General features: G+C 43.8%; 1 protein-coding gene across 1 annotated transcript; it reads right to left on the bottom strand.

Moving 5' to 3' along the window:
* Positions 1 to 17,665: 17,665 nt before the first annotated feature.
* LOC120701467 (protein STIG1-like) lies at positions 17,666 to 18,082 on the bottom strand. Its single transcript, XM_039985501.1, has one exon. It carries the CDS (start codon positions 18,080 to 18,082, stop codon positions 17,666 to 17,668), a length of 417 nt encoding a protein of 138 aa, XP_039841435.1.
* Between the last annotated feature and the right edge of the window lie 8,971 nt (positions 18,083 to 27,053).

The following is a 27,053-nucleotide window of genomic DNA, read 5'->3' as shown; positions in this document are numbered from 1 at the left end:
CCCTAGGTGATAGTATCTACCACATGCGGAGATATGGTTGTTGATGCTCACAGGACCTCTCTCGCTGCTGGTCCCCGTTATCTTTGAGTGGCACCGCAGTTGGGACGGACCGTGTAATAATTTCTATTGTTTCTAAGGGCTGGTGTTTCTAAGGTATTGTCATATTTTAGTTTTAGAATCTAAGCTAAGAGAAGAGCTGGCTTCGCCTTTACCTCGAGCTATCGGCTTCCCCTGGCTAACGCCAGACGCTTCGAAAACTGTGCACTATTATGTACCCGATCGAGTAGGATTAATGGGCTCTTATCTCCACCTGCTGGCTACCTCAACGACCATGGGATACACAACAACCTATTCCTAATATGTGTGTAGCCTAGACAGATTCCTAACAACCTATCACCACCGGTAAAGTCTATCCTAGACACCACGTCTACGCTATACCGTACTGATCCTAACCCCGGTCAAGATTATCTCTCTCTATCAGGAGTCTTAAATTAGGATCATTCACTATTCTTAAGCAATCACTCAATCATGTAAAAGGTAGAAACTAAAACTTGCAATTAAACTCTATTTCTAAATAACAAAGGAAGTTGCGAACCCTTACTATAATTGATAAGCATCCGTCGAGGCACAAGCGGAGAGGAGTGCTGACAAATCCGACACTTTCCAAACTCTACAAGTGAGAGGAGAGGTGAGTTGTGTTGATGTGTGTTCTATGTTCCATTTTTTATCCCCTCTACTATTTATAGGAGGGTGCCACTTGAGTTCTGCCGCGAGATGGAGCTTAACCTTGCTGAAACTGACCTTCTCCACCAAAGAGGAAACACTACGTGGCGATTTGAGGTAGTGGGGCCCATTGGGCAGGCAGCCGACCACCCTGTGGTCGCCTGGCTTGGCCTAGTGGCCAACCACCCTCAACTTCAGCTTGGAGTCTATCTTGGGGCCCACATGTCATTGGTATGTGGCATAGCCCCGGGTTATGTCGGTTTCATGATTTGGTGAGCCCTCCAATCCGTGTGAAGCCATGTGTCACGCTCTGATTGGCCGAAGCTTCATGTCTGGATTATGCCTCACCATCTTGCTACATTTTTAGCTCAGAATCAACTGCACACAGTCTAAACCCAACATCTGTGTAATTCATTAATATTTAGTCCTATACTAGCATTTGCCCCACAGTATGCTTGATTTTAGTGTATGAGTTGATAGTCAAAATAGACCGTCAACAGTGACCGCGTGCATTTTTCTTCTTTAGGTTGCACATTTAGTACCAGTTGGGACACTCGGTTCTAAATGGGGTCTCCTGTCACACCTGATTTTAAAAAAACCGAATGCATAACTATATGTATGCCAAGATCAAGTTCCATACATATAGTGACATCATAATGGAATAATGAGCCACAATATCACGTAAAAGAGACTTACAACATTTAACAGACTATTAGAGATACACAACTTTATCCTGGAAACGACGGCTCCAATGTTCATAGGCAATCGATCGGGAGTTGCGTACGCCTAGAACTCAGCAACATCTTTAACAAGCTTAAGTGTGGTTATAGCAAGGGTGAGCATATGTCGTATTCAGCAAGTATATTAGGAAAAAATAAATGACATCCAAGGCTTAAGCAAAGATATATGCTGTTTGAATAAAGCGGTAAGCATTTTAAACGATCTCCTGGACCCTTAACCCCAAATCACGGATTTGAATTCAAGGCTCAGGGGCTGCGGGATACGTGTCATAAATGGCAACTTTTTCGAATATATTTCAAGCTCCAAACAAAAAATCTAGAGGACCTAGAAGACTGAGTTAACCCTTAGCCTGATTTGTCAAATCAAACTAAGGCTCGGGGGCTACTCCATATGGAGCGCGAGTACACCGCGCACAATATATCATGAAAGAATTTGGGGCTTGAGCACCTCATAGTCTCGATGCACCCGAAAAAGCACTCAGAAGACTACTCGAAGCACTCGATGGACTCAAAAGACGGACAACCGGATCCAGAAGCACCCGAGGCACTCGTTGACCGGACAGCGGAATCCAGAAGCTCTTGAAAGCACCCGACGAATGTCTTCAGAAGCACTCGATGCCTGCAGGACTCGACTACGAAGAGCTCGGGGCCTTTTTAGACCCGGGATAGCGGGACTGCTCACAGGCGTGGAATATTATAGAGTAGGGAGTAGCACATGGATATGCTCTTCCTCTATTGTATCTATCCGAATAGGAGTAGAACTAGTCAGTGAACGCGGGAACTAGTCGAACTCCTCAGACTAGGATCCTAACAGAACTCGACTAGGACTTTCCATGTAACCCTGTTCCCCCAGATTATATAAGGACGAACAGGGACCCCTCCAGAACAGGACGATGCACATCGAACAACACCTAAGGCAATACAAACCACCACACAAGACATAGGGTATTACGCTCCGGCAGCCCGAACCTGTCTATATCTTTATGTTCCTTACACCATCGCGTTCTGATCTCGACGAGTCCCTACTTACAACCACTTCCTCGGGGTATACCTCGGAGAACCCGTCGGTAAAACACCGACAGAAAAGGCAGTGGCGGCGGATTGAGCTGAGAGAACTTGATAGCGTGCTAAACCTAGGTTTAACTGAGAGGTTAAATAACCTAACCAGTGGCAATTTTGTGAATGTTTAGAAGCTAAAAGGTTATGCGCCAGTCACAGAATTATCTCAGGCGATAATTCAGGGATTTTTCCAATAGGAACAAATCATCCCGTAAAATCGGAACCTTCCTTTAGCATTCACAATTTTTTCGGGATTACATTTGAAAAGAAAAAACTCAGATTTGATATCATAAACTACTCGATTCTACTTGAGTTCAGTTATATTAGCTTAATGGCTGTTAAAAAGATACAAATCTTGTTATCCCCAAAAGGGAATAAACTTGAAACATTCAGAACAAGATATTTTTAGCAAGAAAGACATGCAATCTTGGGAGAATCGTAAATCCTCTTCTTGCATCTTGCAAAGGAATTTCTCCTTCTCCCTGATACGTTTCTTTAACAAAAATAATGCCATCTCCAAAAAAATGCCATTGAGGGGGAAACCATTAAAACGCCCCTCAAGAGTATGAAACCACCAGTCCGCAACTTCTGAAACTGCATCTACCTCTAACCACCCAAATACAAAATGCCTAGGATGGCTAAGATGAGAGAAGCAAGGCCGACGGCTAGGAAGAGAGCAAGTATTCTTGTCGCTCGCAAATACTTTTCAAGCAACTATCAATATGCAACAACTACTTCTATCAGGAGGGAAAGAACTCTCCAATGATGAACTCCAACTAAAAGTCATGACTACTTTGGAGGAATAATTCTGAAAGAACCCCCATCTCCTCTTTTATAGAGGAAAACACCGCACTTGAAACTAACTCGTGACGCTACAAAACAAAGAGCTCATGAGTTGAACAGTGTAGATTCCAGTCACAGTACACGCCATGTGATTCTACAGAGAACCGACAGAAAATACTCCTTTATCAGAAAAGTGACTTTATTCAGAGGATCACTTTTGGCACTTTTCAGTGGAATGATAAGAAGGTATGCCACGACTTTGGGATCCTTAACCCTAAATCAATGGATTTAGATCCAAGGCTCGGGGATACAGGATATGTGTCATAAATGACAACTTTTTTTTAAGGAAGATTCAAATTTCAAATAGAAATTTTGAAAGATGCAGAAGACTGATTTGACCCTCAGCCTGATTCTATGATTCAACCTAAGACTCAGGGGCTACTACATATGGAGCGCGAGTACATCGCGCACCATATACGAAGAAAGATTCGGGGCTTGAGCACCTCATAGCCTCGATGCAGCCAAAGAAGTACTCGAAAGACTACTCGAAGCACACGATGGACTTCAAGCATGGGAAGTAGCTTTCAGAAGCTTTCGAAGTACTCGAAGTTGTCTTCAGAAGTACTCGATGCCAGCAAGACTCGACTACGATGAGCTCGGGGGCTTGTCAGACCCGGGGCAGCGGGACTGCTCACAGGCGTGGAATACTTTAGAGTAAGGGATAGCGCATGGATGTACATTACCTCTACTGTAACTACTCATACAACAGTAGGACTAGTTGATGTACTTAGAAACTACTCGACCTCATTGGAGTAGGACTCTAGTAGTACTCGGCTAGGACTTTCCATATAACCCTGTCCCCGTAGATTATATAAGGGCAGGCATGGACCCCTCCAAAACATCGAGCAACATCTAAGGCAATACAAACCACACAGAGGATGTAGGGTATTACGCTCCGGCGGCCTGAACCTGTCTAAATCTTTCTGTTCCTTGCATCATCGCGTTCTGATCTCGGCGAGTCCCTGCCTACAATCAATCACCTCGGGGTATACCTCCGAGAGCTTAGCGGTTAAACGCCGACAGATGGTATTGCTCACTTCAAGAAAATTCTGGAGATGAGCATTGGCATCCTCAGATGCCTTACCATAGAACGGACTTGCCTGGACCATGTTCACTAGTCCAGTTTTCATCTCAAAGCTGTCATTGCTGGCTTGATCTTGGTTTAGTCCAGTAGGAATGTGGCTGCTGAACGGGGTTGAGAACTGATGAAGAGCCTTCTGATCCTTGGGTGATGAGGCTGATGTGGATGGGGAACCTAAAGGCCAAGTAAATCTTTTCTGAGGTGGGACAACACGGCATCTCACGATTCTCCCAATTCTTTTTGGATTCAGATTGATGTTGCTTAGTAGGACAAAACCGGTCATGCACTGCTCTGCATCAATCAAAAAGATAGAGAGAGCAATGATATGCCCGCTAAGGTTAGTGGTGACAAACCAGTAAAGTTTATCAAACTATTTACGATATTCTCCGGCAACAGCGTCAGAAATGCTTGTTGGCATTTCTTATGCCCAATAGAATATATATTCCGCAAGCGCATAGAATCACCACTGTAGCACTTCACCTTGGAGTATTCCAAGGTATCATAATTTTCCTTAGGAAAGCATTATGGCAAAGAGTATCATAAATCGATTGATAACCGTACTAGCATACTCAACCGACTAACAAGACAGGGTGAGCCAGATAGATAGGTAAGATAAATGGCCAATCAATGATCGAGTGACACATGGAGGCTCAACTCCTTAGAGAGGTAGCAGCTGGGAGAACAACGAGCGAGATAAGACACATGATACACTTCTGAACTATCGAGCTAGCCTCTCTAGATCAGACTAAACACCTAACTAATCTTCAGGAAACCAAAGCTTACTCCAATGGCAGTCGGCACTACTGCTATGAAAGCACCCGAACGTGGTGGACTACAAGAGATGGATAGGGCTGTCACCACCTGCCACCTACCACAACGGTACCGTGGGGTGGAACACACTTTCTAGATAACACTAGGCTCAGACAGCACGTCTGTACTTAGTGTTAGGATTTCTCTCGAGGCCTTCGAGAGAAATCACCCTCAACTTAGAGAACTAACTTAAGTCCTCTAGTCTGGGCGAGAATATCTGTAAGGTAAGATCCCGAAAACAAGAAAGATAACTTAGCCTAAGCTAAAGGTAAAACTTACTTCTGCGCTGAAGCTAAACTCTCAGACTTGAGAAGATAAAAGAATACAGAAAGTAAAGCTGACTCAGATAAATAAAGAAGGTAACTTATAATGGTAAAGTCAAAAGAAAGATACAAGAGCTATACCAAACTTTCAATGACTCCGGAATCCCGAGCAAGCTCGAGTCGACTCTAACTCTCAAACTACTAACATACTCTAGAAAGTGAAGAGAGAATGAGCTCCAATGTTGTATGTTACAAGTGAGGGATGAGGGTGCTATTTATAGCCTTCCAAGGTCGGTATTCAGCTGGTGAAGCACGTGACGTCAGTTGTAAGCAGATAAGACAGCTGTGCTTGTCTTCCACATGGAGCCGGGGCGAGGCCACCAGATGGGGCCGGCCGTCCTCCAATAGGCCGGCCGGCCTAGGGGTGTCACCACGTGGCATCGACCTTCTCCTGGACATCTCTGATTCCTCCCTGATGCCAGTGTAAATTGCTTGAAGTGTATGCCAGCACGTGTGTACGCGGGCACGTGCTAGGCCGGCCGGCCTCCCTCTGGCTCACCTTGGCCCTCCGTTGTGCCGATGTTACACTTGTATGCTCGTGATCTTCCCTGAGTGTTGGATCGATGACTTGGACACGATTTTGCACTGAGTTGTGGGTCCTTTGATCCTTGTGCAAGACTTTTGGTCCATTCGATATCAAACCAACATCCAATCCACGACTCAGAGGCATTGTGGGTGTGTCACATTGCCCCTGGATCGAAGACGTGGCAATGTCTTTAGGGGTGCTAGGCCGGTCGGCCTAAGAGAGGCCGGTCGGCCTAAGAGAGGCCGGTCAGCATGGGTTCGGGCCCATTTTGGTCCAATTTTGGTACACTTGCTCGTGAAATCACAAGTCATCCAAAACTTGTGAAACTCGTTAGAAATATATAAAATATAAATAAAATATAGTGTAAAGCTCAATTTATTTTGAGAAGTTGACGGTCAAAATGTGAAATAATAGCCATCAATACTGCCCGCGCGCCGCCGCACGCGGGCGCCACCGCTCAAACGCCGCGCCGGCCCGAAAGGGCCTGCGTGGAGTGAAGAGAGCCTGCGTGGGGAAATAGAAGACAGAGATAAGAGTGATAGATGGTGAAGAGAAACCCGAACTCACCTATATATATGTATATGTATATATAGATGTATATGTATATATATATGTATGTGTATGTATATATGTATATGTATGTATATATGTATGTATATGTATGTATATGTATATATATGTATATACATATATATACATATATATATATCTATATGTATATATATGTATATATAGGACCTCGATATTTTCCGAGGTGGATCTTATAGGTTGTCCGCCTCGGTTAATCAATTAAACTAGACGTTTGATTTAAAACAACCAGAACCAAGACTGTTATTTTAAGGTTGTCTGCCTTGGTTAATCGATTTTGCGAGGTGATTTTCGGTTAATAATAAGTAACCGCCTCGATTATTGCTGGCCATTAATCGCGGTTATTTTTTCTGCTCGCCTCCGAGAGCTTTTTTAAAGGGCATAGTTAATGTTTTTTTAGTAGTGTCATGCTATGTGCTGCTGCAAATTATATTCCATGCCAATGTTTTTATGGTATTGATATCATTGTGTCCGGATCAACAACTTTGTGTGAGATTTGCCATTTACAACGCTTTCAGCATGTGTCATAAATGCAACTATTGAGTCTGTTTCTTTATAGTGGAGATAACAACTGAAGATACCACTTTAATTGTATTCTATACTGAAATTCAATAATTCATTAATGAAGCAGTAGATGGGTTTTCTTACTCTGTCTCTCTCCATCCTCATAATTATCGACGAGGGTCCGCACCGAGAAAGTATCCACGCCGCCATGCCGGAAGCTTACAATCCCCTGCATGCAGTATCCGCGAATCGTATCGGTGGCAGCAATCTTCGTCGCCTCTGGAATCGCACCTCAAGAATCCATCTGGGATTACCTCTGCTGTTGAACGTGCTATACTAGCGCCTTTCGATTCCCCACTAATTTTCTCGATTTCCTAAATACATGTGGAGGTTGGGTTAGGGGATTTCACTCGATTCGAAGAAAGAGGCCACGGAGCGGTTCCAATCAGAACCTCGGTTGGTACCCGGTATATTGCGAGTGCTTACCGCTTAGCTGTCAAGACGGGAATGGGCCAATCCGAATCTGGCTTTGGACCTGGCCCCTATAGCCCCAGGGCTAATTTGTGAGGCCACGAACCGACCTAATCTATCATCTATATATGGCCTCGTTGACCTAATAGATATAATGGGTCGATCCATTCAGACATAACATATAATATAAATAGGGTTATATGTGCATATAACAAATCAATCAGTGTAAATAAGAGCAAGGTACAATACAAAATTATGAAAACTAATATAGTATCATCTTGTGCTAGCTAAAAACTCTACAAACAATAATATTTTCAAAGCCGCGATAATGTCATAAACCGAATCATGCGATGCTGAGTATTAGCTGCACAAAACCAGTAGGTGAATTCTTTAGAACTAGTGCACTAGCAAACTAACTAGTATCGAACAAAGGTGAAGTGGGATTAGATCATCAGAATATTAGATCCGGTGCAGGCTTGTCAGTATACCAACTACCTTACCTACTATGGCCAGGCAAGCTGTGTGTCCAGGAGGAAGAAGAAGAATCGTTCTCCGCAGTTGCCCAGTGGCCAGCTGCTCCTTTGCACTCGGGGTTAGCTAGGTAGGGCATGCAAAGATTTGGTTCTGGTTCAATCACCATACAGCACTATGTAGAAAAATGACATATAGTGACGTGCACAAATGTGATATGTTGTTGTTGTACGTCACCTTTGTTATCTGGGTGACGGGCGAAGATGATGCACGTCACCTTTTACGTCTTGGTGGTCTCTCTAAAATATTGCCCGTCACCTTTGTAATGACATAGGTGACGTGCAACATTAAACCACGTCATCTTTGTTATAGGTGATGGGCCACATATATGGTCCGTCACCTATAAATTTGATATAGGTGACGGGCAACATTAAATCACGTCACCTATAAGGTTAGTATAGGTGACAGACTTTGATAAGTAAAAGGTGACGGGCAATATCAAAGCACGTCACCTTTGTGATGACATAGGTGACGTGTAACATCAGGGCGCGTCACTTTTGTGACTTTTATTAATATTTGAATATGTGATTTTTGAAAAATTCAAATTGTCTCAAACAAAAAATTAGTCTATTCAAAAGTTGTAGGCCTCAACCAGATCTACAACTTTGTATTTCAAATTTTTTCAGTTGAGGTTGTTTTGGTACCCAAATATATGATTTAAATTTTAAATTTCAAATTTTCAAAATTTTCAAATGACCTCAGATGGAAAAAAAGTGTATATGACAGTTGTAGCTCGCCACCAGATCTACAACTTTGTAGTTGAAAAGTTTTTTATTTGAGATTGTTATAACTGTGAAACATGTTATATAAGACATTAGAAAGTGATGGTAAAATGAAAGTATCTCATTGCTGATCACATGAGATGGTGTAGCCTAGTGGTAGGAAAGGTTACGCGCGAGGCTGGGGTTGTGGATTCGAATCCTAGTAACACCAGAAAAAATCGCACGCGCGCATATTCGCGCAAAAAATCACGCGGCTTGCGACTTGCGACGCGAGCGCGGTGAGAAAAAGAAAATATTTTTTTGATTTTTATTCCCACTGCAAATATTTATTTTAGCACGCAAAAGAATGATGCCCATCACCTATGTGTTGACATAGGTGACGGACTAAGAATACTATAGGTGACAGCTCATACGGATGCCCGTCACCTTTTAGGTACATAGGTGACGGGCTTTTGTCCGTCACTTTTCTGTGTTCTAATCAGTGACGATGTACAAGTGACGGACGCGATGCCCGTCACCTTAGGTAGATGACGCCCGTCACTATTGGCCTCTTCTTACATAGTGCAGGATACCCACGGAAGAATAACAGAGATGGAGCGCGGCATGAAGATTCATGGCCGCCGGATGACAGCGAGACGTGCCGAGATGCCGCTGCTACGGCTAGCTTGCTTGCCTCCATGTTTGTCTCTCTCTCATGCATCAGATAGAACTAGATATCAGGTGGAATGGTAGATTAGAACTAGGAATTATGTGGGATGATAGAGTTGTTTTGGGTCGACCCATCCGGCTCATTGGGTCGGTAGACTCCGGCTTCTATGGACTCTTATCAAACTTGAGGCCGGCCCATGTGGCTCATTGGCCTTGCTTTTATGGGTCGGGTCAACTACCGATGGGTCGATCCGGCCCATTCCCATCTTGACTTAGCTGGTACCCAGTTCTAATTCCCCGGTTCCTGCGGATCAGGGTGGTGACCACAGTTTCATATATTTGGTTGTGTGCTGTAATCTTTACTTTTTTATAAAGAGTGGACCGTTTCTGCGGTCCTTTAACTTTTCGTCCGTCATTAGTCGCTTTTACACGTGGGTCCTCCACTTTGAACCTGCAGTCTGAAATGCCATCGGATGACGGATGTCTGTTCCGCTCCGCGTCCATCCCCTGCCCGCACCGCTACTCTCAACGTCTGATACCGTCCAAGGCGCGAGGTACGGTTGTCCTCCTCATCTGTGCGTTCGTCCCTGTCCGTCCTTCCCTCCTCGCCTGCCACTACAGCTCGATGAGGTGCTGGTGAGCTCGCCTCCACGCAGTGCTGGTGGTGGGCTCGCCAGCCCTGTTGAGCCGGTGAGCGCATACGGTCTTGGGACTCGTGGCCAACGAAGACCAGTCGCATGCGCCGCGAGCCAGCAAATGGACTTGAACGGTCTGCTCGAGCATTTAGTAGCTGGAGTAGGGATGTTTGCTTTATAATTTTCAGGGCTTTGAAAATGGTTCGTACACATGCACATAATAGTGATGGAAGGAAGGTGTTTAATCTAATGCAATTTGTGCTTATTGTCTCCGATGGTGTCTCATTCTCTCATTTGACTGTCTTCTTCTCCTTGTACCAAAACTATGTTGGAAATATGCCCTAGAGACAATCATATTTTCTTATATTCATGATTAATAAAGTGTTCCTTAAATATCCATGGATGACAACTTGTATTGATTAATGTTTATGTGAAGTATTTGTGAAACTCTTTACTTGTATAGATATTCTAAAATGTTACTAGTCGGAGTTCATGTGAGGACACACATAAATATTAGACTAGCACATGTATTAGTTGATTGACTACGTTTCACAAGTCATGGACATGGGAATGTCAAACTAATAATGTGGGTTCATGTGAGACATGAGACAGAACTGACCCAACACGAGATGATGACTTCTCATTACACAATACGTACGCTGTGTCCTAAGACCTGAGATCGTCGTATGTACTTAAGATGTGAACCGACTTACTTAGAAGCCATCAAACACTACACCGTAACTAGGTAGTTATAAAAGTGGCTTTCGGGTCTGTAAAGAAGCATGCTATGAGACATAGTCGGTCAAGATGGGATTTGCCCATCTCTGCAAGAGAGATATCTCTGGGCCCCTCAAGTGATTCGGATCAGGAAATGCATGACCATGCTGGGGTTAACAAAGGATTCCGAATCACAGGATCGAGAAAGAGCGGTTGGCTTGGAGCTAGACCAAATATCGTGAGTAAAAGGAACAACATGTATATAAGATTGTGACGGCTCGACAGATATGATTCGCGCGTGCTTAGGAGTTGACACGTCTTGCTAGAGACCGCTATCAACTATTGGCCAGTAGGAGTACTGGGCCATGTCTATTTACGCGTGAGCCCGTAGGGTCACACACTTAAGGGCCAGAAGCCTAATGAGTATGAGATCCAAATTAGACTGGGCTTAAATGCATTAATGAGATTCAGTTGGCCCATTAGGGGATGCTTAAGGTGGGGCCCATGGAAGCCCACCTAAGGGGCGCCCAAGGGAGCTATAAATTCAGGGGGGGTACTGTAACCCTAGCCGTCTCCTCCTCCCTGCTTCGCTTCCACGTGCATCTAGCCCTAGTTCGTTCTCGCGGATCTAGCAATCCGGAGTGCAAAGCTTCTTCCCGTACGTGTAGACTTCGTGGAGGTGCTGCGCTTGCTGCACAAGGACGAGCCGTTCGTGAGGAGGTTCATGCAACTGCACTGCCGGCTTCCATCTGCACTACACCGACGCGCTACAGAAGTTCCGCAACCGCGCGTCTAGTGGTAATCCCGTAATCTATAACTGCAGTAATTCTGATTTATGCGGTAGAAAAATTTTGTTTTTGCTACCCCATATTCTTATAAACTACATATGCGTTGGCCCGTCCTAACAAAATCTAGGGTTGAACAGTGCATTGTAATAGATGATAGATTTTTTTTTTGAGATTACACAGTACAACTCAGACACTCATAACGCACGCACACTTACACCTCTATGAGCATCTTCGAAGACTGAGTCGGCAGATCCTTGAGATTGATGAAGTGACCACAGGCACCTCGCTGTCGACGGGAACGTCACCTACCACTGAATACACAACGCCGTTAAATCCCAGAATATTCGCTCCCATAAGAGTCGTACCCAGGACCTCAGGTGCTACCGAGGCTTTTATAACCACTAGGCTACCGGCCCTTTTGCTGGTAATAGATGATAGATGAAATTGAAGCAATCCACGTGTGCACGACCTCCTAGAGTTATCTTTTCTCTAAATCGATCAAACTCCATATGCTAAACCCTGGAGTAAAAATGGCGGTAGTCACGTATTTGATACCACCGCCACGAACACACTTGGACCTTTGGCTATGCCAACTGAGTCACCATTGTGCTGGTTTGTCACTGTCGTCTTATGTCCCGTTGCAACGCACGGGCATATTGCTATTATTAGTGAAATCTCTTTTGTTTGCAGCAAGGTACGGGTGTTTTTTTTAACAAAATTAAGTCAATTCCACTGAAAAAGGATTCTCAAGATTTTATATGTTTATTTGCATTATGACGTGTTAATAGCTAATTAATTCTTATGCATCGAAATTATTTTCTTTTGTTTTCTTTATCTCACCTCTTATTCATTCCTATTCTAACTGAACAATGTTTTCTGTTGTGCGGATACAATATGGAACAACCTCAAAGGAATCTAAATAGCTAATTTCTTTTCAACATTTTGTAATGTACCCATCCTTTACATTGATGGCTTTAAAACAGGGAGCCCATTTTTTGGATTATAATTATTTAGAAAATTTTGTAGATAATACTAGTCCTCAATAGAAGCTTGTGATAACTTTGGAACTTTAGTTCTTCTCTTCATTTCTTGTCTTCGTCAACAGGAGGCAGAGGTGCACCTAGAGCTTTGCGGAGGTTGATGCACTGGAAACTCTTGAGTGCTTTGCTTTGGGATGCAAAAATCATTGTGCGTGGAGTCTGTGATGAACAGTATCGCTCTTCGATTGCTTGGATGTTGGAGGGAGTACCGAGCTGACGTTGTGTCATTTTCGCAAGTTGCACTCGCAGTTTTTGGGTAATTGGTAGTTGGAGGTTGGACTATAAGCTTCTGCTTCTTCACGTTCCTTCCTTTTGTTGATAATAACTAAGCGAGCGTCACGCCCAATGTTGATGACGTTACGGAGGCCATTGTTAGAGTAGTCGGAGGAGTCGCCGAGTTGCTGGCGACGTTCTGTTGCGAGGCGGCACCTCATGCCTCTCTTTTGATTGCGGATCTTCTTCATCTTATAAGAATTCATCATAGTCGCTAGAGTTGTAATCAACAAGATCGACTCGCTCTGCAGGGTCATCCTTAAGGTCTTCCATTTCTGAGATTATAGCCATGAAGATTTCGCGATCAGGGTTATAGAGTTTTGATGTGTCGTCTTCTTGAAGTGGAGCCCTGGAGCCCCTCGTTGAAATGATAATTTCCCATCTTCTGAAGATTATCTCTTGTTCTCCCTTTGGGTCTTGGCTAAGAGCCCTTTAATTATAGAGTCACCGATGATCGATTTTTGCTCGGATTCCACTTTTGTATCTGAAATGCATTCTTGCAAAATCCGACTTCTTTTGGGAGCTCCTTGACTTCTGTTCGGATCTGGGTAGAATTCGGTGTTTGATTTCACCCAGGGAAATAATCTGAGAGTGTGTCGAAGAAGATCTTCATCATATGGAAGTCTATCTAGAGGAAATCATCCCCCTTCAACTCGAATGGAGAATTCATTCATGAAGTTGTTATATTTGTCCAAATTTTTTAGTTCTTCTGGAGAACATAATGGTGGCATGCGGTTTGCTGATGTCGGGGTGGGTGATCGTGGCGATGGATTATCGGATGAAGCTTGATGGATAACATTGCACCACCGACCCATGTAGTCTTCAATTAGGATAGAGTCATCCTTCGGGTGAGAATCGGCTAGGTACCTATCCAGTCGATTTGGCGATATGACTTGAGACTCATCCCATAGCTTTTTTTATTTAGATTGTTCCCACAATGCTTTGAGTTTGTCGGGGTTTGACAACCCTTCCATAAATAGATCAATGTCATCTGACCATTCAGTGACCTCATTTTCGGATATTGGCCCGTCGAGTTCATCGAGGTACTCAATGAATGCTTGGTCTTGTTCTAGATATGACCATCTTGATGCCCAGGGGTTGACAAACTCGGAATACTCCTGCTCGTCGGATTTTTTTTGAGTTGAGCGTGTCTTCTACTACTTTTATGCATTGAGTAATTTTCTCATCAATGTGATCAAGGCCTAAGAAGATGTCGCCCGTACACTCTATTTGGGGACTAGTTTTCTCTTGATTGATGCGTGATTTTTTCTTGCGAAGGGCTGACTCTACGAGGTTGATGCAATCTGTGATGCTGTCAGAGACACGATCGATCCCATCAAGTAGTTCAGAGTTGTCTACTTGAGGGCGTGGAATTGCCATCAGATCTTTGAGATAGTTCTCAATCGTTTTTGGCGAAACTGTGTTATCTGGTAGCTCTGTGTGGTGTTGGACAATGTCCTGTTGGTATCTAGACGCGGGAGCCTCTCGATCAACGATGGCTTCCTGTTTGGTGATTTCCAGAAGATTATCCAGATGCTCTTCCATCCCGGAAAGAGTTTTTGGCATAGCTATGTCGAAATCGGGTTGATTTCGGACTTCGTTGACGTGGACCGGGAGAAGGATCTCGTTGAGTTGGTTGACGAAGCTGTCGGTTTCTTAGCGTCGTGCGGCTTCTGAGGTTTCTGGCATGCTGGGGTCGACCAAGTGGCTATCAAAGCCACCCAAGCCATCAGCAACAAAAACCCAGGAACCGACGTAGAAAGTGGTGCCTTTGGGATCGGAGGCACCATGTTGTCGTCGAGATGTGCCATCGAATTCTTCTGATGATCGTTGGTGAAGCCCCCTACCTAGCGCGCCACCTGTCAGTGTTTAACCGCCAAGCTCTCCGAGGTATACCCCGAGAAGATTGATTGTAGGCAAGGACTCGCCAAAATTAGAATGCGATGGTGCAAGGAACACAAAGATTTAGATAGGTTCAGGTCGCCGGAACATAATACCATACATCCTGTGTGGTGGTTTGTATTGCCTTAGGTGTTATTCGATGTGTATCGATCATTTTGGAGGGGTCTCTGCCTGCCCTTATATAGTCTGGTGGAACAGGGTTACACGAAAGTCCTAGCCGAGTACTACTAAAGTCCAACTCCAAGGAGGTCGAGTAGTTTCTATATACATCAACTAGTCCTACTGCTGTACGAGTAGTTACAGTAGAGGTAAGGTACATCCATGCGCTATCCCTTACTCTAGAATATTCCATGCCTATAAGGTCCCGCTGCTTCAGGTCTGATAATAATTTCCTCTTAGTTTTTGCGGTCCAGTATAAAGTGACAAACAATTTCCACTTGATGATTATGGAAGCTGACACAGTGATGTAACCATTAAGGAACTAGCAATTTTCCATTAGCTTTTCCAGTTCAACATAAGGTGACAATGTAGCTTGCACATGGTGATTCTGGCAATGGAGACATCTATATTTCTGATGTCGTGATTACAACAAAGTCATTCCTTATATTGTTTCCTTCCTTCAAGATTCATTTTGAATTTTGTAGCATCTGAACAAGTTCCTGTCTATATTGTAAACCAGAGGTTTGTATTGTGCGCAATCATGGGTGAGTTCGCCACTGGTTGGTATGTTTTAAAATAATTAATAGCATTTTGCTTACAACAGGAACTGGATTATCTTAAAGGCTCCACAAGCTGGCGCATGCACTTATGAAACTTGAAGTTGATTGTGGCAAAGGACAGAGAAATCTGATGGCTAGAGGGGTATATGGTGGTTGACATCATTTTATTCTTTAGAAAAACTACAGCTCAATTTTGCCAAGAAGTGTGTTAGATGTTAGAATATAGATATATTCCGAGACATATTCCGTGTTCTATATTTGGTGTACTATATCCTTGGACCTAATATCATTTACTTGACACACTTAGTTTGGACTATAAGGATCATGTGTTGTTTTTCTGTATGTTTGAAATTTATCCGTAGCATTAGCATGGACATGCTTACTAGTATGTCCATAAGGATCAAACACTATTTGCTGATTATGGGGACATCACACCAGCACAATGGGAAGAGTTTATTCGACAATACACCATCGAAGAAGCCCTAGCTGTAAGCTAGAAGAATCGAGCACACTAAACAACATACACAAAGATCTCCTTAGGCTAGGTGACTACGAAAGGAAGGTCGACCAGTGGCGGCATGAAAGAGAGGCGAGAATAGCTTCCGGACAGCCTGACCCATTTGAAGGCTTGGACAAATGTGGCTGGCAATGGCTTCAAGCAAAGAAGCCAAAGCTAGTTGAAGGAAAACCAAAGTTTGATCAATCCAAGATTAAAGCGGTGGAAAAAATATTAGAACTTGTCAAGCTTCAGAAAAAAGGTTAGTTCAAACCCCATTGGGAAAAGGATGTGCTAAGTACAACCATTGGGTCCAAAGAGCATGAAGGCCACGTCAGAGGCGTGTCCTCTAAGTGGAGCATCAAGGATGAGTTTGAGAAGGACCAAGCTAGGTATAGAAGCCATGACTGCTACAAAGAAGAAATGAGAGAAGCAACATAGAAAGCAATACATGGAAAGTTCAATGATTTGTTCATGGAAACACTTGCGTAACAACAGCAGTCGAGACTACTTTGGTTCAACCCGTCGCAAGAGGTGGGGCGACAACAGATGGTGGTCGTGCCATCTCCGGTACTAGGCCAAGCGAGTTCGGCATGTGCTTAGAGCAGAGCATAACAAGTACTACTCCCTGCTTGTTGCTCTATCGGATCTGCAGAGCTAATGCCAATGCATAGGTGGAGCCCATCAGGGGTTTATTTGAGGGAACACCTATTCTAGATGCATGCGTACAATTGGAGAAACTCTTGAAATCGAGCTACAAGTATAACGAGATAGACATCCTCAATGCAGATGGGAAGAATTACCTTGGAGAATGTGTCGGCAGCACCATTCTATGGCATAAACGAAATACCTTACTGGTCATACCACAATATTAGTTGGCTGCCCCGGATCATACCTTGCCAATTCCAACACAACAACAACAAGAAGAAGGGGAACCACCAGAGCATACTCTACCGGCTTTGCCATCACCACCCTTTATCACCGTGGCACGGACATCGCCACCACCATGAAAGCCATCACCACAGGCCCTGCTATCGCCACCACCGGCTCTGATTGCCCGATCACGAGAGCATACTCCACTGGATTCGCCAGCGCCACAAGAACAAGAGTTGTCTCGAGTGTTACGAGCTATCCGAAACTAGAAGGAAGGGTCAGATATTATTGACAGATGGCACGCCACAAGCAAGAAATCTGCTGGAAAGGCTAAATCAAAGGATAATCCAGCAAATTCTAGTGCCAGTAGACGATTGTTCCTTTTAGTTGTGGAGATGGAGAATTGGAGATGGAGAAGATTAGTAGTAATATATATAATAGGTAATTTCATATATATTCAAATCATGGTTTAATTTGTAGCAGCTCCCACCAGCTCAAATATAAACTAAGTCCGTGCTGGTGCACGGATTCATGGACTAGTATATTGAAATCATGATTTTGTAGCAGTTCCCATAGGCTCAGATGTAAATCAATTGTATTACATGTCACACACAGTTAGATATCAATAGACATGCTTATATATATCTCACACATTACAGAGCGTAGTCACAGAAGCCGTTGTTGCATTTCTTGTGGCACTGGTTCCCGCACGTGCTGCAGTTGTCCCTGTCCGAGAGCAGGTCGACGCAGCGCCCGCCGCAGCACGTGCTGCGGTTGAGCTTGCATACCTTGTTGCAGCCGCCGCAGTGGTCGGCGCTGGCAACCGTGTCCACGCACTGCCCGCTGCAGCACGCCGGGCCAGGGCTGCCCGGAGCGAGGCACACGGCGGCTGACTTCTTGGAGCAGGCGTACGATGGCAGCGGCGGGTTGTAGACCGCGCTGTTTGCAAGCAGGAAACGGCTCCTCCTGGCATGGCGACCAGCAGTGATGGTGGCGCCGGCATCACTGATCGTGGCAACAGTTGCCGCAGCGAGCACCGTGAGCAGAAGGGCGATCGAGAGCTTCGCCATGGTGCAGATTGAAGACTGAAGGTGAAGAAGCTAATTAAGACCTCTAGACTTCTGATCTTGTCGTGAGATTCGGCGCGACTTGTGTGTTGGGAATGTCTCGGAAGCACGGTTGTTATATATAAGAGATCGATGTTCATAGGAAAGTAAGCGACTAATAAACTATTGGCGGTTGACTTTTTATGGAGTTTGGAGTTCAGGGCAAGAGAGTAGTCGGTTCGCCGGCTCGCTGCGGTTTTATGCAATGTGCTGATGAATTTACGGCCGCCCTCACATGCCATGTTTTGAGCTGTGGACATGCGTCATGAGAAAACAAAGCAGAGGACATGAACCTCCAGCTTACGTGGAACAGCGTGGCGCGATGCCTTCCATTTGACACCCACAAATCATGACAGGAGATAGTCTGTGGGGGCCTTCAATTACAAGCATGTGCGCATACATTACTCAACACAAAAATTGAAGCATAGATGTAGATGATTCATCGTACTTAGTGTGGACATTCCCCGAGATTCATGCGATGAATTTCCAAAGTGCAAAACATTAAAGGACCGCGCGAGAATTCATTGAATACAGACATAATAACCAACTCAAGGGTAAGCTTGCTATTATGTTCGATTAAATTGGAAGAAAACGGCTGACATACAATTTATTTTATCAGATTTCACTACTACAGAAACCTTAATTCCTAGTTGGGAAACCTGAACAACCATCACCGAAATATTTTCCAGCCCGCGTCCTGTTCAGGTTCTTATCTCGGAATATTTTGCAAGTTTTTCAAAAATGGTTTAAGAATCCCCAGTGGTGCTCTCAAATCGCTCAAGATGCATGATCCTCACCATGGTCGGAAATTTTGACCATCTTCTTTCTAATCTAAGGCTGATATGTGGAGTTTCAGGTAGGAAAAAGTGTAGCATAACTTAGTTACCTGTGTTGCCGAGCCGAAGAATGGTTGACAAGAGGTTGGTACTCGATCAAATCCCGATCTTATCGAAGGTAAAATGTTCAGGGGAGAGGGAGGAAATGGACTTACGCTTAGGAAATTTTTGGTCTTTTTATTTGAGCTCCTTATTTTCTAATTCTTGAGAGGAGGTATGGGTCATTTCTTTTTTTTTCATTGCTCCTTCTCCAGTTTTTTTATAAAGATGACCCATACTCTATAATTATAGTTTTTGAAAGGGAGCATTGTTTGGATGGACCATTTGAGATGGATAGGCTCACAATAGAGGTCCAATTGTTGTAAGTGGAATTGTCTAGCGAAGATGGATATCAATACCCAAGATAGGTAATTGACATGCCAGACATTTTGAGGCTAGCAAAACAATGGGTATTCAAAGAAGAAAGATCGGTAGATGACAAGTACCTTCCTCGAACGGCTAACCATTCGACAAAGCTCAAAATAACTCAAGATAGCTTACATAGGTTCATAAGATAAAATATTATGGCTTTGGGTTGGACATGTAAATTAAAGGGGAATTCTTTACATATTTTATTTTAAAAAAATTAAGAGAGGTTCCCTACTAGAGCATTCAATTTTATTCTGGTTTGGGCTATCTCAAATCTCACAACTTAGACTTGAAATCAAGCTCATGCTCCCATATAAACAAAATCTTAAGTGATATTTCCATGAGCCAACATTTCAAGTACTAAGAGAGTAAGAAGTTGTATATGAGGCACATGCAAAGCATGAATAGAGTAACTATTCATCATCTGCATGATAAAGCTTACACGGATTTCCACACATATAGTTGGGAGTTTTATTCAAAGCATGAATTTTTTTGGTCTTAATTTATTAATTTATTTTGTTTTTGTTTTCATTTTATTTTATTTTATTTTACTTTTATTATTATTATTATTATTATTTCAAGACATAAGATGAAAAGGATGAGTCAGATGACTTACTTGGATACATTGGCATCTCCCCCAAGCTTTGAATGAAGCACTGTAGGTCTGCCATATTGGCCATTTTTTTTATGCGGTATAAAGACAAATGAATGCATTTGTGAAAATTTAAACATGCCATGATGTGGAAGGGAAAACTATGAAAGAAGATAAACTATCTTATATGCAAATGCAGGAATGGATAACTACCACATACCTCATGGCAAGGGCTCGAGTTTCTCGTCCTCAGCGAGACTATCCATACATTGAGTTCGGTCGTCGTCACCCGATGGAGACGTTTGTGGCGACGTTTTCTTCTGCCACACCTTCTATGTAGGCAGAGTTACTTTGATCTCTTTCTTTCTAAATTCCAGAAATTTCTTATGTTGAATTCTTCGCTTCGTGTTCTGCTGGTTATACACCTTGATCTCCTCTCGAATTTGATGATTCTCCACGAATTCAGTGTGGGTGGAGATGGATGGGTATATGTCTTCTCATGCTCTTTCTCATATTTCCTCCTGCTGAAAGTTTTGATCTATGAGCATTGTTCATCCTTCGGTCTGAAGGCGAATCTCTCCTTCTACCCATTGATGTTGAGATGAATTTCTCCAGCCCCCACATCAATGTGTGCATTCGCCATACTCAAGAACGTCCTTCCCAAAATGAGAGGTGTCTTGGTGTCAACTTCCAGGTCGAGATGAAGAAATCAACAAGGGATAAAGAAATTTTGTATTTTTACTAGAATATTCTTGGCGATCCTCATGGGGTAACAACTGATTGGTCTACTAGCTGCAAACACATGGCAGTAGGAGTAAGCACATGATGGTTACGTTTATCATAAACTACCATTGGCATGACGCTGATGCTTGCTCCCAGATCACAAAGAGCATGCAAGTGTTGAGCTCCGATTGAACGTGTGATGGTGGGGCATCCTAGACTCTTTTGTAAGTTGCACGACCTCTGTGGTCGTCAGGGCCCTCTTGTTGCCAAGGATATCCTTGAGATACTTGGCATACGTGAGATCGTGCATAGTATCAAGAAGCAACATGTTCAAATAAAGCTTATTAATTACCTCGACGAACTTGCTGAATTGCTCGTCGACCACCGGCCTCCTTCTCCGCTCTAGAAATGGTAAGGCAGTTGTACGTGGTACTCTCGGGAAGACCTTGGGACTTCCTCAGTTTCTTCTTAGGTAGAAATGGTGTTGGATTCTTTGGCCTTCTCCAACACTTCGTCTTCAGCATCAATATTCCTGGCGGTTACGATCTTCAGCCGTGTTCTTGCATCCCGTGGATAAGGTGGTTCCTGCATGGATTTTCCTGTCCACGTAGTCACCGCATTCCCCCATGGGTTCACTTCCGGTTTCTAGGGTAGTTCCCCCATGTTATGGCTAAGGCAGGATGAGGTCAGCTGAGCTACTTGACATTCTATCATTTTATTGAAGCTCAGTTGATTTTTAATAATAGAGTTGAAACCCTCTAGTTGTGCAGCCAAAGACTTAAGAATTTTATCATTCATGAGAAACATCTTTCAAAGAGAATGAGAGAAAAGTTCACTCCCTGGTCCAATCAGGTACACTACTTACCGATTACCATATGCTCGGCATGTGGCTAGTACTTTAAAATGCTTACCCACCACTACCACACACTACGGCCTTATCATTTTCATCACTAGACAGATGGGGTTCCAACATCATCATCATTAACATCAACATCAACATTTACTCCGCCCGTCAGTCCTTATAGTTGCAACATGTTGTAGACAGACAACTCCTATTTTTTCTCGCGAGTGATAAGAAATCACTCGACTTTTACCGGTCCTATTTAGAAAAGCAACTACTCGGACAAAACTCTAGTAAGCAGCACAAGGTACCTATGATCATGCAGCTAAGTTTCATTCAACTCATACAACTTAAATGCACAAACAAGTACAGATATATAACATATAGATGAATTGCATAAGAAGGAAAAAAATATAGGATTATGCTCCAGGGCTTGCCTTCTTGGGCTGAGTTTGCTAAGTTAATAACTGAACTTTGGTTCAGGTCTTCTGTAACTTTAGCTTGGTTCACCTGGGCTTCAGAAATCCCTCCTTCGCCCGTTAGCTAAAGTAGTCATATCTATATGAAATGCATATGCTTGAGTTGTGCTGAAAATGAAGTTCATTATTTTCTTCACTATAAAGATGTAATCCAACAAAACACATGTTTTGTTTGTGAGCAAGTCAAAAGACAATGTTACTGGACAATTGTTTATAGAGTAGTTAAAAATTTTACTTAACTTAGCAAGCAAGTTGGTTGTTCATGTTTGCTTTATGTTATTTTTCACAGTAGCAGTTTTAGTTAGCACTTGCACAGATTAAACATGAGAAACAACTTAAAAAGCTCTATTTTGTCAAGATGCATGTATTCAGAGCAAAGATATGCAAGTATTGGGGCTAAAACTTTTACAGCATGTTTCAGTTTTAACAACTTATTGAAAAGTTTCAGAAACAAACATGCAGAATGAAATGTAACATTTAACACTTAGCCTAGAACCAGATTTGATTAAAACACTTAGTTCTAGTAGGTTTAAGCTTAAGAAACAACATGCAAGACTTCTTCTCAAGGAAGTAAAACTACTATGCAAGCATGTAAGATGAACTTCAGTTCATGCACAAAACTACTAGAACATTTGGGTCACCTTTACTTCAAGTTTTACTTACAAAAAAAACTGGACATGCAGGTGTAAGCAAGTTACAGAACTTAAACTTAGGATTTCAAAAGATGTTTAGTTTGCATTTTTAGGATTTTTCTGCCATTTATTATGCATTTTGCAAGTGTACAGCTTAAGATCCAACAGTTAAGCTCAGGTTCTCGCACAGGCTGGGTAAACTTCTATTCTAGACCCTCGAAAGATTCAAATTTTAGCAATGTGGTCCTTGTCCGGTCTGGAACAAGGAATAGAGAGAGAGAGAGAGAGAGAGAGAGAGAGAGAGAGAGAGAGAGAGAGAGAGAGAGAGAGAGAGAGAGAGAGAGAATGGGCCTTGCTCCGGTGAGCATTGTTGCCGGCTAACAAATTAATAATTTATTGATAAATTGGTGAACATCTAGACCCCGCCGGATAGATCTAACGTGTTCGATAACTTTGAGCTTTATAGATAGACGAAGAAGTGATTCACCATCAACCTGGGCCTATCTACACAACTCAACTCGGAACTTACCGGTGAACGATGAACGTGCCTGCTGAGAAGAACACGTAAAGAGAAAAATCTACTGCATCTAAGGGTAGCGAAGTCGCCGACATGAAAAGTAGATGTGTTGAAACATAAAGTTTTTGTTTGGATGTGGTTGATCAATGTTAGAAGGTGCTAGAGGTATGCTATTTATAGCCTAAAGCTAGACCCTCCTTGTTGATATGGCGAGATTACACTTGGGAATCAAGAAAACAAACTTGCCTAACTGAAGGATACACAAAATCTAAAAGATAACTTGTTGACATATCCTCGTCACCTTCCTTCCCAGCGCCATCGGTGGCAGCGATGCCCATTCTGGCCCAGAGGCCCTATGTATCCCCTTCTTTTCTTCAGCCCAGCGTCAGCCCATTCTTCATCGCCTGACTGACCAACAGATTGACACATGCCAAAAGACGGTGTCAACAATATTAGCAATAAAAAATAATATAAGTAAAAAATAAATAAAAGAAATTTAGGCATTTCAAATGCTTGTTCAATAAAAATTTAGACTCCCCGTATCTTACAACCGGCAGAGTTCTTGGTTGTTTCCACCTTTTGTTCTTTTGTTGAGTAAAAGCACGTACAAGAATATGTGTGGGGGAGATCTCTCGAAATCACAAGGAGGAAACTCGAGATCTCTCCCCCAACATGTCGAACAACACTGATAGACCAGCTCCAAGCAACCCGCCCAAGACAGGATCGGACCAGGCAGCCCACAAAAGGGGATCGACCAACCCCAGGGTCCGCCGAACTCCCGAGTGCGCTTGAACAACCCTGCTTAATCCATCATGCTGATTTGCAATCTAAACTCGCACCTCCCTATTCAAATAAAAATTCAAATCTAAATTTTCAACTCTATAGATAAAAAATGCAATGAAGGGCCTTGCACTCCATGCTTTTTCATGATTAAATTTGCATACTCGTTATTCCTTGCATTCTATCTAGTTCTTGTGAACAATTATCTTCGTAGAGAACTCATGCTATCTAAGTAATTGACTAATGTGATATGATGGGATGAATGGAATCAAGCTCTTCCTTCCAAAGTACTTGGGATTTCTTTTCACAAAAGTAAAGAAAATGCAATAGCTTGCTTCCTCAAATTAATGTAAATTCCAACCAAGTTATCATTATAAGAAAAATGATATGGGCTATGAAAAAAGAATAGAAGACATGCACAAGAAAGCTATAGCGCACATTTTCATGGACCATCAAGCTATATATATATATATATATATATATATATATATATATATATATATATATATATATATAATGCACCTTGTTGCATTTGCTACAGTAAATGCACAGACCCGCACCCGGCCTGCGCCACCCCCCCCGCGCGCCTCCCAGCCTTCGCGCCTCCGCGCGCGCGCCCCGGCCCGACACGGCCCACCCGCCCACACGTGGGCCAAACCCGAGCCCCCCCACCCCGCTCCCCAGCATATGGGTCCGCCTGGTGTGGCCCACCGCGATTGATCAACAAATTGCAATATTTTGTGTTACCAGTTGCACTGATTACAGCTATCCAATTGCAACCTTGAGCGATGACTTCGAAAAAGGGGCATCCGGACAAAATAAATGAGGGGGGGGGGTGAGTTTTTTTGAATAGATCGAGGAACATCCGAATCGCCCAGGTAGGGGGGACCGCCGCCTCCGCAGCTGCCGCCACCGCCACCTCCAACGAGGGCGCCCCCCGATCTGGTTGTGCAGGAGAGGGTGAGGATCCACCTGGGGGCATGGCGCCGCCGTCGCTGATCCAGCCTCCATCGCCGGCCCCAGTGCCCCACCGCGATTCCCAGGCACTTGTTGCGCTTGGGGATTATACGGCGGCGTTCAGAACTCGATGCTCCTCGGATGGGGGAGCAAATGCGCCGTTGTCAATGGTGTCGTTGTCCACTGTTGCCGCCCCAACGACAACCCTTGCTGCTGCACAAGCTCCTGCGCAAAACTCTAAAGCTGAATCTGCTGATCCGCTTCATCATGTGACGACGCTGACGCCGCCCGCCGCCCTGTCTCTAGGATCGCTGCAGACTCCAGACGCTGCGCAGGTTGTCTACCCGGTAAGCACTCTGTAAATAAAAAAAAAAGCTATGCTGGCCCGTGCAAGTTTGAGACAAAAAAGGTGTGATTCGAGTTGCATGTTTAGATACTGGGTAATTGCAACTTAGGTTCATATGGATTGCGAACTCAATTTTTGTCTGTAAAAAAATGTGATTCGAGTTGCATAATGTGATTTAGTTTTGCCTAGTAATGTGATACTAGGTAATTGCAACTTAGATTGACATGGATTGCAAATTCAATTTTGTGCCCCCCGCAAGATCCAAATATAGCCCCTATGTTTGTGCCAATAGTGAGGCAGGTGTTCCCTACAAAAGACGATGCTTACATGTTTTATAGAGACTATGCGAGGCTAGCTGGGTTCAGTCTAAGGACAACGAGGACTAGCAAAGAGACCAATCATTGGGTGTGTTCCAGGGAGGGGTGGCATGAAGGCAGGAGGGGGGAGGAGCCCCACAAAAATGAAAAGGGATTGAAAAGATGCGGATGCCCTGCATATGTCAAAGTGAAGCATGACAAGAAGCGGGGGCTATGGTACTTTGATCATGTACAGCAAGCCCACAACCACAAACTGGAACCGTCCCCTATGATGACCAGATACATGCATGCGCACAAGAACATGGAAGAAGGCATGTGTGACATATTCAATATAATGACAAGTGTAGCGAAAATGGCCTCTCATGCCATATTTCAATATAATGTTTTGGTGATTGATATAGACAACACAACACTTGGACTAATATGATTGTTAAGATAACCATTCTCAGGCTTTTAGGTTCAAGTGATGACAAATAGAAGATAGGCGTAGCTAGGCCCGAAGGGCCGCCCCTACGGGGGTTCCGCTACCCGGTTAGCGGACGGGGGTCGAGGGAATCAAGACAGAGATATTTTAGTATCACCGGTTGAACCGATGCTAAGAAAATTACATACGTCGGTGCATTGACTTGGAGCACGTCTGGGAATTTTGGTATCACCGGTTGAACCGACGCTAGGAAAGTTGAGTACGTCGGTGCAATGAACTCAGCAGCTGAGGCAAAATCTATACACCGGATGAACCGACGCTAGATATTGGTGAACGTCAGTGCAGTTGTCCAGAGAGTTAGTTTTTCAGCAACTACACTCACCGGTTAAACCGACGCTGCATCGGTTGATTACGTCGGTTGATTGAGGTAGCCGTTGAAGTATAACGGCTAGTTGGGAAATGCACTCACCGGTTAAACCGGTGATGACAAAAAACGGGAGCATCAGTTTAACCGGTGATAGCGCTTTTTGTCAGCCTTTTTCCAACGGCTAGTTTGGGTTGTGTGGGCTATATATATGCCACCCCACGTGTCATTTTAGGTTGCTGGAGACTATGGAAGCATACTACACTTGAAGAACATCTCCAACCACCATAGAGCTTCATTGTACATCATATAGGCTTGAGAACACTTGTGAGAGTGCTTAGTGCTTGTAATAGGGATTAGTTCTTGCAAGAGATCCCTTGAGAGAAGCCTTGCTGCGGCAAGCAATCATTGATCCATCGTGTGACCCTCCGACTTGGTGTGGAGTGGCAACAACACTTTGTGCGGGGGAAGAGGAGACCCCCTCCTTGGTGGAGAAGCTCCGTAGTGGATTTCGGCTGGGTGACCGAGAGAGACGGTGGCGGTGCACGAGACTCCGTGTCTTGTCGGCACTTGCCTTTGCTTGCCGGTATCGCCTTGGTGGCGTAGTGCAAGACGGTGATCGGAAGAGCCTCGGTGTCCCGTGGACGTAGGCGTTTGTGCCGAACCATGTTACATGACCGTGTCTACTCGGGAGTTTGCATCCCTCTTGCACTTACCTC

The sequence above is a fragment of the Panicum virgatum genome, chromosome 3K (genome assembly GCF_016808335.1).
Source record: "Panicum virgatum strain AP13 chromosome 3K, P.virgatum_v5, whole genome shotgun sequence".
Lineage (NCBI taxonomy): Eukaryota > Viridiplantae > Streptophyta > Magnoliopsida > Poales > Poaceae > Panicum > Panicum virgatum.
Note: the sequence above shows the minus strand (reverse complement) of the source record. Positions and strands in the feature narration are given on the sequence as shown.